Source organism: Rana temporaria, chromosome 2, assembly GCF_905171775.1.
Source record: "Rana temporaria chromosome 2, aRanTem1.1, whole genome shotgun sequence".
Classification (NCBI taxonomy): Eukaryota; Metazoa; Chordata; class Amphibia; order Anura; family Ranidae; genus Rana; species Rana temporaria.
Genome location: NC_053490.1, coordinates 339641183 through 339658183, shown reverse-complemented (window position 1 = coordinate 339658183; position 17001 = coordinate 339641183). Strand labels below are relative to the sequence as shown.

The 17001-nt window shown below is 48.0% G+C and overlaps 1 protein-coding gene across 1 annotated transcript in view; it reads left to right on the top strand.

Annotated features, from left to right (window-relative positions):
* LOC120928429 (C4b-binding protein alpha chain-like) overlaps window positions 1-17001 on the top strand; it is a 217912-nt gene that overhangs the window by 109921 nt on the left and 90990 nt on the right. Inside the window, exon 8 of the mRNA XM_040339535.1 lies at window positions 855-1043. Within this exon, the coding sequence (XP_040195469.1) occupies window positions 855-1043 (189 nt within the window). The remainder of the gene's footprint in view (window positions 1-854; window positions 1044-17001) is intronic.

Sequence of the window (17001 nt, the reverse complement as noted above, 5' to 3'; positions counted from 1 at the left end):
GCGGCGCTGGATAGGCAGCACTGATGGGGGGCACTGGATAGGCAGCACTGATGGGGGGCACTGGATAGGCAGCACTGATGGGGGGCACTGGATAGGCAGCACTGATGGGCGGCACTGGCTAGGCAGCACTGATGGGCGGCACTGGCTAGGCAGCACTGATGGGCGGCACTGGCTAGGCAGCACTGATGGGCGGCACTGGCTAGGCAGCACTGATGGGCGGCACTGGCTAGGCAGCACTGATGGACGGCACTGGCTAGGCAGCACTGATGGGGCAGAATTGGCTAGGCAGCACTGATGGGGCAGAACTGGCTAGGCAGCACTGATGGGGCAGAACTGGCTAGGCAGCACTGATGGGCTACTGACGTGCATTACTGAGTGGCATCTGATGGGGCACTGATTGGCACTGACAGGCGTTCTTTATGGAGCACAGGCTGGCAGCTGATGGGCAGTGATTGGCACCTCTGATGGGGGCTGCACTGAGAATGTGCTGATTATCAGCACATACCACCCCCGACAGGGAGAGCCACCGAACAGCTCTCCCTATCAGCGCAAACTGAGAAAAGCCATTTACCGTCACTTTCTGGTTCACGCGATGATCAGAGCTGATCTCGTGGTAAGAAGCCTCTGTCAGAGGCTCCATACAATGATCTGAGATGCGGTGTGTCAGACTGACACACAGCACCTCAGATCGCTGCGTGCCACGCCAGCTTGTTATCCTGATCACGTCATCGAATGTCCGGTCTGGATAACGTAACCACTTTGTGGGAGGCAAGTGGTTAATGTAGTGCAGGAGAATGTCACCTTTTATATGTTACCTCCATTGATCTTTATTTATTTTTTCTCCTACTCTTTAGCTGTAAATTGCGCTAATCCAGATGTTAAAAATTCAAGAAGACTGTCGGGGTTCACTGGCCCATATACATTGGATTCTGTTATTTCGTTTGAGTGCAATAAAGGCTTCAGTCTGAGAGGATCCAGTTCAATCTCATGCAACATTGATAGTGAGTGGGTACCCGAAATTCCACAGTGTGAAAGTAGTAAAAGTAAGTATACAGCGTTGAAGAAAAAAGTATGCTTTATTACTTTCTTTTAGTTCGTGAAATCGAAAACTACTTTGAAGGGTCACATTAGTCAGACTATACTATCCTTGTACAATCGGCTTTAGATTTACAATAGGGGGCCTAGCTAATCTATGCTATCAATTTGTATCCAGTTAGGCAGGCCCTGGCACTACATAGTTGTCGGTAGATCAAAAGGTGATTTGTACACATGGGTTGTAATGTGTGTGTGTTGAGCTTTAATTTGATTTTCAGTCATTGTTGTTGTGCTTTAGAAAAAAAAAAGGCAACCCCCTGTCTACATATATCAGTCTCTCCGTTCGACATAATCGAATAATCGCGTAATAATCGAGTAATCGCACAAAATTTAAAACAGACAGGCTGGTTGCACGTATGTTGATCTATAGATCGACTAAAGTACAACCAGCCTGCCCATAGATGGATCGCAATTTGAATGGTTCCTGCTAAACCGAAACCCGAAACTGATAAAAATGCCTTAATTAAAGTGATGCCAAACAGAGAAGTGTTAATTTCCATAATTCATTCACGTATATCATGCAACTGTATTTATTTTTAATTCTCTAAATACCTTATTTCTGCAGCGCTGTTGTGCGGTCACACAATCTTTCCCTGTTTGGCATCTGCAGGGAAAGCTCTTTGGGAGGGGCTTCTATTACGCTGCTTATGTATGCTCTCTACAGTGCGAGTCTGGTTTTTGGCCAGACCTAATTGGTTCTGTGCCAGTCACATGCCTAAAATAAAAGTTTCAGAAGAGGAATTTAGATTAGATTATAGATATAAAATAAGGGCTAGATTCAGCAAGAAGATACGGTGGCGTATCTCCAGATACGCCGGCGTAATCTCAAATCTGCGCCGTCGTATCTTTACGCCGATTCTCAAAGGCAGATACGTAGAAAAAATAGGCTTCCTCCGCCGACGTAACTTGAATACGGCGGCGTATAATTGTGTGCATTTTTACGCTGGCCGCTTGGGGCGCTTCTGTTGTTTTCGGCGTAGAATATGCAAATGACCTAGATACGCCGATTCACAAACGTACGTATGCCCGGCGCAATTTTTTTACGTCGTTTACGTTAGGCTTTTCCGGCGTAAGGTTACTCCTGTTATTAGGAGGCGCAGCCAATGTTAAGTATGGACGTCGTTCCCGCTTTGAATTTTGAATTTTTTACATCGTTTGCAAATAGGGCTGGACGTAATTTACGTTCACGTCGAAAGCAATGGCGATTTTCGGCGGAATGCGCCGTTTGTAAAAAAACGTAAAATACGCGGGGTCAACATTAATTTCAATAAAACACGCCCCCCTCATTTGAATTAGGCGCACTTACGCCGGCCCCATTTACGCTACGCCGCCGTAAGTTAGGAGGCAAATGCTTTGTGAATACAGCACTTGCCTCTATAACTTACAGCGGCGCAGCATAAATACGATATGCTGTGCCGCCGTAATAATGCGCGCAGCTACCTGAATCTAGCCCTAACTGTTTTTGGACATCAAATGTATATTTTTTTGTGCATTCATATGTTGTAGACAGCATTAAAGATTATTGACACTAACTTTAATTTTGTTCAGAGGACAGCTTGCATCCAAGCCCTCCTTGGGGTTTGTCATTTACCACTTTGTATAAGCCCACCTTAGTGACTCTTTACTCATGTGAGCTGCATAGATGAGAAAAAGGAGCAAATAAAGAGCTTGGAAGGGAATTGAAGTTGAGCATGCTCCATAGAGGAAACATCTGGTCTAAACAATCTAAGCGTATAGTGGGGACACAGGAAAGATGGGAAGGACAGCTGAAGCCAGGATCAACCAAGTATATTCCAGTCTACACAAAATTAATGCTTCTGTGGCTTTGTGAGTATGAACACTCTGTTATATAGCATGTAAAGAGAGTGTTTCATAGTCTGGGTTTAATGTCACTTTAAGTTCCATGTCTGCTTACATTTTTCTGTAATTTCAGAAGGACCATCATAACATCTAATAATATAGTAGGAGAGGTAACTGTCAGCGCAGATACAAAGTACATGTATGGGTAGGAGTATGGTGATTAGTCCATTGGAAATAGTAGTAACAGGCAGTTCAATGGTTAAAAATGCAGGTGATGTGGCTGTTCAATGGCGGCTGCTGTCCTCAGAGAGCTGACTCTGTGGTAAACAAAAAAGGGGTAGAGAAAGGAAGCGCCACCTAAGTGCAGTATTAAAGAGGTTCCCAATCAGCCTTTGTTCTCCCTGTCCCTGTCTCCTCCCGGATGTGTTCCTTGGAAGTAATCACGTGACCTGTCACGTGACCTGTGAGGCTGGAACAGACTTCATCCTGAAGGCCACAGGACAGGCCTGAAGACTCCACACATTCTGCTTTCTTCACTTCTAAAGCAGCCCATGGATCCGGGACGAGGACTACAGGATGTTACAGATGAGCCTTCTTTCCTTACCTTCTTGTAAGTGTGTTTTGTACAATGTGTCATTAAAAGAACCTCTTTAATACTGCACTTAGGTGGCGCTTCCTTTCTCTACCCCTTTTTTGTATAACATCTAATACATTATAGGACTCATCTCTTAACTTTATCCTTTCCCCTAATTGTCTTTCAGGACAGCCACCTGAGACCTTGGCTCCCCCCCTTTGCTGGAAACACCACCCCAGCTCACTTTAATTTTTTCTCCTCCCCTGCTGGCTCCTCAGTTATTGTCGTTTCATCCGGAGGGGAGATGCTGCATGGAGAACCGAAGCCAAGGAGGCTTAGGCTGGAAGTCCTAGAAGGGGGCAGCGGCTCCTTGGACTATGGCCAGGGGGCTTACCAGGTCCATGGATCGGTGCCCCTGCATCCCTGAGGGTGGGAGAAAGCAGGGGAACCATGTTTTTCAGTACCAAGGGCGGTATTTGAAGTTGCAGTCCATGAGTCTACAGATGACCGGCTCTGGAAACCTCAAGCCGTGGCTTCTGGTTCCAACCACTGGAAGCTGAAAAGGGGCCAGGCGCAGGCTGGAGAGGGGCCCCAAATGCTGTAGAGACGGCACAGGCTCCAGTGGCCTCCCAAGGATGTCTGAAGCAGAGGGCAACCAGACTGCTTCAGCAGATGCCATCTCCAGCTATACCAAGGTAAGGGGGACCCAGGGAGGAGATCCTCATACCCCATTTCCCCTGGGGGAAAGCTGTTGGGGGGGGGGGAGCCCTCTTGGTGCCAGAGGGGAGGAGCCCACACGTTCCAGGGCTGCATTCCTGCAGTGAGCTAACACTTTTTGAATCATTTAGAAAATCTTTTGTGTGGGTTATCAGATCCTGCAGCCTCAGACTGCTCCTCTGCCAGTTCAGCAGGTCATGTTACCAAGAACGCAAGCATTACCATCCACTAGTGCAGGCCTTCCAGAGACCACAAGGAAGGAAGCAGAAGAGGAGCCAGACAGTGCAGCCTCAGGTTCCCAGGAATCAGAGGGGGAAGCTCTGGAAGGGGATTGCAGGAAACCTTCCCGGTACAAGCTTTCACTCGAGGTGGGAAACCTCCTGGGGGGGCATCTATACCACACTGGGTATTCAGTCTGAGAAAAAAACTTTCACTACATGACCAAATGTATCAGGGCCTGGGGGAGCAAAAAAGTAAAGTCTTCCCAGTCCACGAGGTCTTAGCAATAAAAAAGGAATGGCAGGACCCGGAAAGGAAACACTTATTTTCAAAGGGGTTAAAACACGATCCAGCGTCAGTTTGGAACAAAATCCCAAAAACTAGACGCAGCATTCTCCCAAGTCTCAAGGCACACGGACCTACTCAAACATAAACTGCCCTGGGGACAAGCCAAGAAGAGATCGCGAGTACCAAAATGCTTTGGAGCGCCTAGGTTTGAAAATCAACAAAGACCCTGCAGACAGAGAGGGAAGGAGGAACAATTTTTTTGTCCTTCTGATCAAGCCCGTAACAAACAGTGACAAGTCGGTCACAGTGGGAGAAAGATTGGGGGCTTTCCTCCCACAATGGGAAGCAGTTTCCTCTAGCCAGTTCACATTAAGAATTGTGAGAAAGGGGGGTATTACTTAGAATTCTCAAAACCACCCCCAAACAGACTTTACATCACGGAACTTCCAAAAAGCGAAAAAGGGCCAGAGGTCTATTGGAAGCCATAAGGGAACTGATGGGACAAAATGTGGTAAGCCATATACCACAGTAAGGAGTAGGCAACGGCTTCTACTCTCACGTGTTTGTGGTACAGAAGCCCTCAGGTAAATTCAAACTGATACTAAATCTCAAACCCTTAAACCTGTCGTAAGCTACAAAAGGTTCAGGATGGATTACATTTTTTTCATTAAAAGCATTACTACCCCCAAATAGTCATATGGCATATCTAGACCTAAAAGATGTGTATTTACAGATCTCTATCGCTCAAAACTGCCAGAAGACTAGCAATAAAAACAAAGGAAGAAACGATCCACCTTCAATTCCAGGCCCTTTCGGCCTTTCCTCCTCGCCTAGGATCTTATCAAAGGTCATGACAGAAGCCCTGGTGACACTTAATCAGGGGCATCTCTCTAATCACCTATCTAGGTAAGCTTTGCACCCTCACCAGAGAGGTTAGCAAAAGATCTGAAGTATACCCAAGATTTTCTAGAAAACCTAGGTTGGTTGTTGAATATAGAAAAGTCCAACCTGATCCCCGCCTAGCAGATCAAACTTGGGTTACATCTTGGATTCAACACAACAAAGTGTTTTTGCCCAAGGAGAAGGTGCAAAAAATTCAAGATGCTATGAAGATGTTGCAGAACAGTTGGCCATGCTCAACAAGGTTGGCAATGTCTGCATTGGGGCTACTGATCTATCTCCACGATTCCGGCAGTACAGTGGCCAGGATAAAATTTTCGCCCCCTACAGATATTCATCTTAAAAATGTGGGACCACAGACGAGTCCTTGGATGCACAAGTGCACATACCAACACAAGTGAAGAGGTTTTTGTGGTGTGGAGAAGATCGGATAACCTCACCCAGGGATGGGTGTGGCTCCTACCAGTCATCAAGATAGTGACAGCAGGTGCAGGCAGCGTAGGGTGGGGCACACATGTAGGCCCCCGGGTGATACAGGGAGTGTGGAAAAAGGAGGAGGTGAAGAGATCCTCCAAGTGGAAAGAATTTAGAGCAGTTCTTCTAGTGCTTATTACCTTTTAGAAAGAACTGGGTGGTCACCACATACAAATCAGGTCTGACCAAAGGTGTCGACAAACGGGGGAACAAGGAGCAGAACCTTGTGGTCCCTGTCAGAGGAAATGCTGAACTGGGCAGAGAACAACATGCTGTCCCTTTTTTTAAACAGTACACCTAAAAGGGGAATTGAACCAAGTGGCCGATTGCCTCAGCAGGGAGAATTTAAAAAAAGTTACTAGATCCTAGACCAAAAAGTTTTCAGAATGATTACCTAAAGATTGGGAGTCCCGCAGGTGGACCTATTCGCCTTAAAGCGGGGGATCACCCGAAAAAATTTTTTTAACATTAGATTGAGGCTATATGTGGGAAGCACAATCGGGTGTTTTTTTTTTAAATCAATGCAGTACATACCGTTTTAGAGATAGATGTTCTCCGCGGCTTCCGTGTTTGATCTTCGGGACTGGGCGTTCCTATTTGATTGACAGGCTTCCGACCGTCGCATACAGCGCGTCACGAGTTGCCGAAAGAAGCCGAACGTCGGTGCGGCTCTATACGGCGCCTGCGCACCGACGTTCGGCTACTTTCAGCAACTCGTGACGCGCTGTATGCGACGGTCGGAAGCCTGTCAATCAAATAGGAACGCCCAGTCCCGCAGATCATACCCGGAAGCCGCGGAGAACATCTATCTCTAAAACGGTATGTACTGCATTGATTTAAAAAAAAAAACCCGATTGTGCTTCCCACAATTAGCCTCAATCTAATGTTAAAAATGTGTTGTTTGGGTGAACCCCCGCTTTAAGAGAAAACAGAAAGGTTTCATCCATCTTCTTTTCCCTGAAGAGGTAGGACGGCGCGCTCGGGGTGGACACTCCGACACAAAAGTGGACATTCACCAAGTGTTATACACCCCCCTCCCCCTCCCGCCAGTGCTTTTGCCAACTGTTTTTAAGGAAGTTCCAAGCAGAGAGCACCTCCTTGAGCCTTTATTGCACTGCATTGGCCCTATACTAAAAGAACTTGCTGCAGAACCCCCATGGATATTACCAATCCAAGAGGATCTCCTCTCCTAGTGTATTGTCCCCAAGTAGAAAGGTGGAACCTCACTGCTTGATTTCTGAGGAGCAGTTACTGAAAGCTAAGGGAGGTGGGGTTCACCGCTCCAGGGAAATCCCAAGTGCAATTGTGGATAAGTCCAGGTGGATGTGGGTGCCGGAAATGCACTAGGCAATGGAAAGTAGCAAAGGACGGATGGACAGCCGCACACCAAATTACTCTTGAGTTGTCTTTATTGAAGGAACATGAGCAAACACCGCAAATACACAGCAGAAATCAAAAACAGCCGACGTGTTTCACACTTAGTTAGTGCTTATTCATGGCTATGAATAAGCACTAAGCCTAGGAGGCTTTTCATTTATAAACGTGGCATTTTGCCGCCATTTGGCACACAGGTCACTGCACATGCCACACAGTTACCTCACTGTTTTTTTCCTCTCACACGCTGTGTGCTAAGAGCGGACAGCAGTGCTGGGCAGTCTCCTCCCGAGGTGAGTCCCCTGGGTACCCCTGATCAGCGCAGCAAGTAGGTGAGAGGCCCTGAATAGGGCTCTAGGAGATTTTGTTTATTTGTAAGGACAGGTGTGCATATTATACATACACACTATGTAAATATTATTAATATTTGGAGTCATTATCTGGGTCCTTCCCCAACATGCTGGTGGTGGCAGCAGGTGTTCGCACCTGGGATTCCCACAGAGGTTTTATTGTTAGTCCTGGACACGTTTGTGCCAGGGTGGGGGTGGACTGCGAACGGGCGGTAAAAGAGTGCCCCTTCCCCCGTTATCCCCTGGGGAATGCTCTGTTATGGAGCCATGGACCAGGTACCTGGGTAGTAAGAAAAAAAAAAGAAGCAGGATAAGGCATTTGTGTGTGCGCTTCTCACTGCTGCAAGGGACTCTCCTAAGCTGGAAAGTGCAGCTGGGTTTCCGCCAAGGGCTCTGTCTTTTTTGGATCACACAAATCAGACCGCTCTGTGTAGGTTTTTTCCTTCTGTGCCCTTCTTTGTTAATTTCTAAGAGGCGGAATAAGAACAGCAGTTGAGGGCTTTTGTAGTCCCTCACCGCCGGGCGGTACAGTGCCCCTTTGAGGAGAGCCTTTTTAAAAGGTGGGCTTCTTCTCCGGTGGTGGACCCTCCGAGTGTCATGTATAGGTGACTACTCTCCCTATTGTTGGGAGGGTTCAGGGATGGGGGAGGAGGGTTCAGAGGGTTCAGGGATGGGGGAGGAGGGTTGAGAGGGTTCAGGGATGCTGGGATTTTCCTCAACTATAAAAATGGCATCCTCCAGGTCCCCGTGCTCCTCCTCTACTTCCTCCAGGGGAGAGGTGTGGGCACTCTCAACCCTGGATGGCGTGGGTCGCCCTGCAGCCGACGACGGCCGAGCTCCCTCCTGCACATCTGTGGATGACACAAAACATTCACATGTTGGTAGACCCACACACTTGTCACATGTTCCCTTCCACCCCCTCACATGCTACACACCGTATAGGAGATAAAACACACTTACCTGTCCTCAAGGCCTGGTTTCCGGAGTCGTACCCCCTCCATGCCCTCCACCTGCTCACGCTGCAGGCACTGTGCGATTAACTCATCCTCCGAGGTCAACCGCACAGTACAGGGTGGTCCTCCTCCTGTGCCCCTGGCATGATGTGCAATAGCACCCAGCTTTTCCCGGACCTTCCTTTTAAGATCATTGATCTTTTTTTGAATGTCTTGTGTGGTCCTGGTGGCATTTCCCACGGCACTGACCTCCAGGCTGAGCTGTGTCAAGATCTCCTTTTTACGGGCCTTGCTTGTCTGGTGACTGAGGGCACCATGGAGAAACTTATCGTTTTCAACTATGCCCGCAACAATAATTGCCCTCTTCTCCGGGCAATAGTTTCCTCTTCCTCCGATCCTTCCTCTTCCTCTGGGTATTTGCACCAGCCGACATTGCCTCACAAAAGTACTTTCCCTATAGGGGGGGGGGGGAATCAGGATGTACTTTTGCGCCGGACGGGCGCATGTCTGGGCGTATTTATAGGCTCGGCGTATCCCAGGAAGTTGGGCCGGCGTAGTTGTGAGCATGCGCACAGGGGAGCGATCATACGTCCACTTCACTGCGCATGCTCCGCTCAAGATACGCCGGGCGTATATCACTACTCCACATTCCGACCATCATTTGCATAAAGTCACACCCACTTACACTTACGCCGACGAAATTAAGTTACGCCAGCGCAACGTTAGGAGCAAGTGCATTGTGAATACTGTACTTGCCTCTCTGATATACGTTGGCGTATCCCAAATAAGATGCGCTACGCCGGTATAAAGATGCGCCAATCTACCTGAATCTACCCCTATGTGTGTGTATTATTTAGGGGCCACCCTTCCAGGGGTGGCCATCAAAGGCCCAGCTGGGGGACTAATCCGTCCCTGGGTGCGTAAGCCGATCACGCTGGCACCCAAATCCTGCCAATATATGTAGCCTTCCCTCCCTGTCTGTAGGTGTGAGGGGCGGCTTGCAGGTTCACAATTCTGTGAAACCTCCCTGCTCTCCGACCAGTGGGTCTGCGAGGTGATCGCTTCAGAGTACTAGATAGGGTTTCCTCCTATCCACAGAACAAAGTTCTTTCCTCGTGTCTTCCTCTCCAGGCTCATCGGTCTGCCTTGGGCAGTGTGGGACTTGCTAAGCTGCGGGGTAATCTTACCTTTCCTGCAGGATGAGAGGTTTGGGGTTTTCTATGGGCCTCAGGCCCTAAATACCTTTTGTGAACGTCGGGTAGTTACGCATGGAATCCATTCGTTCGGTGGTAGCTGCGCTCCATCCGGGGGATGTCCTGGCGTCCTCGGACATCAGGGACGCATACATGCATGTCCCGTTTTGCGCATTTCAGTGTTTTTTTCTGTGCTTCGTGGTGAGAGAGGGTCTCTGTCAGCCTGTGGCCCTCCCTTTTTGATCTGGCGTCGGCACCATAGGTTTTCAGCTGGGAGCTCGCACTTATCCTAACTTTGTTGGAACAGCGAGGCTTTGCCTCATTGGCTACTTGGACAACTTTCTTCTGAGAGCAGCTTCTTGTCTCAGACCTAGTGGATGTGTTATTCCCATTCAGACCCTCCGAAGATTCGGGTGGGTGTTAAACGTTTAGGCCAGAAGGTGTAGCTCAATGGCAGCAAGCCTGCCTTCCATGTGTGTGACCCAGGGTTTAAATCCTGGGCATGCTTGGTTCCGACTCAGTGTTGGAGTATCTAGGGTTGATCCGGACTCCTCGGTGGCGAAGGTCCTTCTTCCCCTGGAGAAATTGCAGACTCTTCAGTCTGCGGTGAAGGCATTAGCATCACGCAATCTGTCTTCTCTCCGGGCGCCTGCTGGTCCGGGGCCTGTGGGTAGCCTCCTTCGAGGCGGTACTGTATGCCCAGTTCCACACTCGGTTTTCCAGGGGAAATGCTGTCCAGGTGGTAAAAATCTCTTGTCTGAAATCATCAGATTCTGGTGCGCCACCTAGTTAGTGACGGAGATCCCCGACTCTTCGGTCTGGGAATTTATTTCTTCCTTCCAGTGGTCGGTGTTTACGGGGGCTCACGGGTTGTGAACCTGGGGTTTCTAGTCAGGCCTGAGTCGATGGACTTGCGTGGACCTATGGCCACACCTCCCTGAATGTGCCCGCTCTCGTCTGGACTCGGTAGCTACCCAGGGTCTGCAGTGGCTAGTGCCTGGGTGGGAGACCGCCTGGGAATACCAGGTGCTGTATACCGTTCATTGTCCTACTATTTTAGGCGATCAGGCTATGCTTCTCCTCGTGGTCGAGGAGGTTACAAGGTCATCCGATCTGGTTTCAGCCGGACGACGCCACGGCCGTGGCTTCGGTCTACCATCAGGTATACTGGCAGGCGGACTACTGGAGTCGCCAGATGCTGGACCAGGGCGACTGGTCCTTGTGCTTGGGGTGTTTCGGCTCCCTTGCAGGAGGTGAGCCTCACAGGTCATGGATCTCCTGGCTGCTCGTCTCCACCACCAGGTGTCAAAGTTAGTGGCCAGGTTTAGTTATCTGGTACAGACGAGTAAGTCGTGCTGGTGGCCCTGTGGGGTCTGTATCGGCGACTTTTTGCCGTTCCTCCATTGTAGTTGCTTCCTTGGCTGCTCCACAGAGGAGATCCCGATGATTCTAATCGCTCCAGATTGACCTTGGCGTTCTTCGGTACGCCGATATTGGGCACCTGGTAGTGGAGGTACCCTGGTAGTTGCCAGGGCGGGAGGTCCCTGTCTCGAGGTCCCATACTTCCTCCTGTTGTACAGTCACTGACTTGCTCAACATGGCTATTGGAAGCCAGACTTTAAGTGACTGGGGTCGGTCCGACTCGGTCATCTCAACAATGTTGAGGGCACGGTAGTCTTTTTCCAGAGGATCTACCGTCACACCTGGCAGGCCTACATCTCTTGGTGCGAAGGGATAGAGTGATGTCCACTGACGTACTCGGTGTCCAGGGTCCTGCTGTTTTTACAGCTTAGAGTGGATCTAAAAATTGCTTAAAGCACCGCTTGGGGGGCAGATTTCAGCCCTGGTTGTGTTCTTTCAGTGGCCTTTTTGCGGCCCGTTCCCTGGTGGGTCCCTTTTTGTGTGCAGGGGGTTTGTCATATACTTTCCCCCCTTGGCCCATCTCTTCCACCATGAGTTTTGACTCTGGTGCTCTCGATTCTTCAGGAACCTTCCTTTTGGAAACATCAGAGAGATTTTCTCTTGACACTATCTCAGAAGTTGGCCCCTTTAGTGGCCTTTACCTCTGTTAGAGGGGTTTCTGAGTTGGCAGTTTTGTCTTGCAAGCCGCCATGCTTGATCCTCCATAAGGATTAGGTGGTGGTGCGCCCGCGACCTTCCCTTCTTCTGAAGGTGGTTTTGGCCTTTCGCCGGAATAAGGACATTGTTCTTCCATCCTTCTGTCCTCGGCTGGCGCATCCTACGGAGGTTGCCTTTCATACTTTAGGCGTGGTACGCGCTTTGCGGGTGTACCAGCCTGCTACGGCTCAGTTTCAGAGTTCTGACTGTCTTTTGTGTCGGTGTCTGGTCCGCAAAAGGGCCTGGCGGTCTCGTCGACCACCATTTATCGGTGGATCAGGTGGGCTGTTATACAGGCCTATGCTCTTAAGGGGCGGGTCCCTCTTTCCGGTCACGGCACTTTTGACCAGGGCAATTGGTGCTTCCTGTTTTTTTGTTTTTTTTTTCGACTTCATGCGTCGGTCTCACAGGTGTGCGAGCCGGCGACTTGCTCGTCCGTTCACGCTTTTTCCAGAATTTACATGGTTGCTGTGAGTGCATCTTCTGATGCTTTTTTCGGCTGCTAGTTTTTGCCAGCAGCTGTTTAAACTTGCACCTCCTCCGTTGAGGAGCTCTGCTTGTTTTGGGGTGAAGTTAAAATTGGTTTTACTGATATATTTCCCACCCCTCATTTTTCTTTCAAATAATTTTTAATTGGTATTCATCAAATACAGCAATACAACAGTACCAGAGTATAAAGGAATAAGCAGTGTAGAATACAGTAGAGATTCTTAAAGCGTGCAAGAACAGGTCATGTACTGCACAAGATAGATTGTCCATATACAGAAATGTCAAACAATAGGTAAGGTGTTAACAGAATACATTTATACTAATAAAGGGGGGTAGGGGGGAAAGGGGCGGGAGGGGTATGAGAGCATCAAGAATAAATCGGTACATTCACAGGGTGTATCAGCGGTTCCACTTGCTACTATGCCAAAGTTGCCATGGGTTCCAGAGGGTCAATATGGTAGAGCAAGAGCGCTTCCTACGTGCCAGGGTGATTTCGTAAGTATAATGGGTTTGCACCAGTCTCACTACGACGGATATTGTTGGGACAGTCTTAGATTTCCAGTTTCTAGCAATTAAAAGTCTTGTTGCCAATAGAGCGTGTGAAGTCACCAGTCTCAGGGGAGATGGTATGTCAATGGTCAGGTTAAGGACAGCCAGTTGGGGGGTAAGTGAAATGGGAAGACCAAGTATTTCCTGCAGCACCGACTCCACTGATGTCCACAGTATCCGTATGCATGGGCAGGTCCAGAATATGTGGAGATGAGTGCCAGGGTGGTTGCAATCTCTCCAACATTCGTGGGAAGTGTTAGGGTGAAATCTAGCTATTCTAGACGGTGTCAGGTACCATCTCAATAATAATTTTTGTGAAAGTTCCCATAGGGAGGTACAAGAGGTGTATTTGTAAATAGATCGAATCGCTGTTTGCCACTGATGGTCAGAGAATCGGGTAAGGAAGTCAGATTCCCAGTCGGTGAGTGGTTTGGACTTTTGGAAGGAGTTTTTTTCTTGGAGGGTCGAGTAAATTAAGGAGGTGCCCTTGACCTTTTCCGTATCAGAAAAGAGGTAGTGCCACAGGTTCGTGGGTAAGGAACCTTCTAGAGAGGGATAAGCCTTAAGGCAATGTTGTAGTCTATAATATGTAAAGTAGTCCGAAGCGGGAGCATGGAGGGTCCGTTGAATATGGAGAAAGGATGTGTTAGTCACTAGGGGGCGTAGTTCGTGGGTGTGGGTAATTCTCCCAGTCAGCCAGGTAGGGATATGTAGATCAGGAGTCAACAGTTTGAGCGTCTCTACAGGTATGGGGATAGGTTTGGTTGGGAGAGTTGTCCGTTTGGAAAAATTTAGTGTTTTCCAAACCTTGACAGAAGCCTGAATGGTAGAGGAGTATAGGTAGAGTTGTGGGTTTTTGGTGGTCGTGCTGAACAGCCATTGGGATAGATTGGAGCCCGGAATCATGTTGGATTCTATATCACTCCAAAGTGTGTTGGGACGTATTATCATCCATTCTCTTAGTTGTGAAAGTATAGTGGCAATATAGTAGTCCCTAATGTCGACAAGGCCCATGCCTCCTACAGATCTATGTTTGATAAGTTTAGCCTGATTGCATCTGGGTTTCTTGCCTTGCCATATGTAGTGTCCTAGGATAGATTGCAGGGCTTTAAGGTAGGATTGCGGTAGCGGTATTGGGAGTGTACGGAAGATATAAAGTAGTCTGGGTAAAACCATCATTTTAAAAGCCGCAAGTCGTCCCGCCCAGGAAAATTTGTATTTGGAATTTTTTTTAGTTTCTCGGATAAGCATCTGTTTCACTTCAGCATAGTTAAGGGGAAATAGAGCCTTCATGGATTTAGTTAGTGTAATACCTAAGTATGGTATTCCCGCGTCCGCCCAAGGGTATGGATATTTGTTTCTAAGTAAGTTGCTGGTGATTGCGTCTAAACCTATGTCCAAGATATATGATTTATGTTCATTTACTTTGTAGTAAGACACGTTACCAAATCTCTGCAACAACAGTTGTACCGAAGCCAGGGAGGAAAGGGGATCTGTCAGCATTATCACGTCATCTGCAAATAAGTTGAATTTATGTTCTAAGGTGCCAATTTTGAATCCTGTTATTGTGCTGTGGTTTCTAATGTGCTCCGCTAGAGGTTCCATAATGAGATTAAAGATGAGCAGCGACAAGGCGCAGCCTTGACGCATGCCATTGGTGATAGATTTCGAGAGTATTTCCGAGGTGTACACCTGGGCCGAGGGGGAAGAGTATAGCTATGATTAAGCATTGAAAGTCAATGCGAAACGCGTCAGCTATTTTCCCCACTGTATGCTGATTGTATGCTGTGCATTTTTCCTATTAATAAAGAGCACGTCTTTTTTAAGACTTTTTGGAGTGCGGCTGTCCATCTATTTCTCTATCCGCATATCCTGTGCATTGCCAGCACCTATTTGGTTCCTGAGCAGACAGTGATCACCTGGAGGTGCTCACCTGGAGCGGCGGCTTTCTCACCTGGAAGAGTATAGCACCTTGATAGCGGAAAGTATAGGTCCCTGAAATCCAAATTTAGTGAGGGTTGCGTGCATATATCCCCAATGGACCCGATCGAACGCCTTCTCCGCGTCCAGTGAGAGGAGCAGAGAAGGCGTTCGAGTCGACTCTGCAGCATGAATGATGTTGATAATTCTACGGGTCGCTTCAAAGGTTTGTCTACCTTTAGTAAAACCGGATTGGTCTTTGTGTATGAGTAGGGACATTAAATCTATCAAACGGTTGGCTATGAGTTTGGCGTGGATTTTAGCGTCCAAATTTAAGAGAGAAATGGGTTGGAAGTTTTGGGCACAGGTGGGTTCCTTGCCCGGCTTCGGCAGAGTGACAATCAGAGCAGACAGCATTTCAGGAGGGAGAGAGGAGGAGGAAGCAGCATCATTGCAGACATTGGTTAGAAATGGCACTAGGATGGAACCAAATTTCTTGTAATACTCGCTAGTAAGGCCATCAGGACCCGGGGATTTTTTTGAGGGCAGCCCTGAGATCGTGTGTTGAATTTTCAAATGAGTAAACTGGGCGTTCAGTGACTCCAATTGATCCTTAGACAGCTTAGGGAGATTCATTTCTTGGAGAAATTATGTTATGTCCTGGGGAGACGGTTGGAGCACTGACTGGTCGTCTTTTAAGTTATACAAGGTATTATAATAGTAGCTGAAGGCATCAGCAATTTCTGTGGGGTCAATTAGTTTCTTGTTCGAGGAAGGGTGGAACAGGTGGGTAATTTTTGTTTTAGAGAGGTGACCCTTAATTCTGTTAGCCATAGCTTTACCGGCTTTATTGCCTGTGGAGTAATGCGTGGCTCTGAAATGGGTGTGGGCCCTCTCAAAGGAATCTAATAAGTGGGCTCTTAATTCTTGCCTTAAAAGGTCTAACTTGTGTTTGGTAGTATTACTGGGAGTAGACTGATTTTGAGCTTCCAAAGCTTTTATGTCAGAGGTAAGGGTGTCTAGGTGTTGTGCTTTCATCCTCCTCTCTCTAGCCCCCAATTGGATAAAAATCCCCCTTACGAACGCCTTGTGAACGTTCCACAGCATAGAATTGTCTTCTACAGAACCTGCATTGAGGGAGAAAGATTTGGTTAAACGTTCTCTGATATATTCAGAGTGAGTTGGGGAGTGAATAAGGGAGGCATTAGCTCTCCAAATCCTTGTCCGTGTAGGGGAGTCATTCAGAGACATGGTGACAGGTGCGTGGTCAGACCACGTAATAGTGGATATTTCAGAGGCAGAGACATCAGGAAGGGACCATTTGTCCACTAGAAAATAGTCAATCCTTGTGTAGGAGTTGTGACGGGGGGAAAAGTAGGAGTAGTCTCTCTCGGTGGTGTGATGGCATCTACAGACGTCGTAGAGATCATGTGTTCTCAGGAAGGAGCCCATAGGTGAGGCAATTCTGCCCGATCGGGATGATGCATCGATCGAGTTGTCAAGGACTATGTTAAAATCCCCGCATAGAACGAGGTGACCCTGTTTGAAGTGATTGAGTTTTTTCATTAGTTTGGATAAAAAACTGATTTGTCGTTTGTTAGGGACGTAAACCGTTACAATATATCTGACATTGTTCATGGAACAGTCCAGGGCTAAGTATCTGCCATTGACGTCCGCCATGCTGTTGTGGAGGGTAAACAACACAGTGTCTTTAATGGCGATCAGGACTCCATTTTTCTTTTCAGGACCAGAAGCTTTGAAGATATTTGGAAATTGTTTATTTGTACAAGTCAGTTCTGCGGTGGATTTAAAGTGTGTTTCTTGCACACAGAGAACGTCACAGAGAGACGTGCGTGCCGTTTTCCACAGCGACGCCCTCTTAACGGGGTGGTTGAGGCCCTTTGCATTTAAGGTCAAATATTTCGGCATTTCGGCTGGATAGGTGTGACGAGTGTGGATAGGTAAATACTCACAGTTCGTTGAGGGTT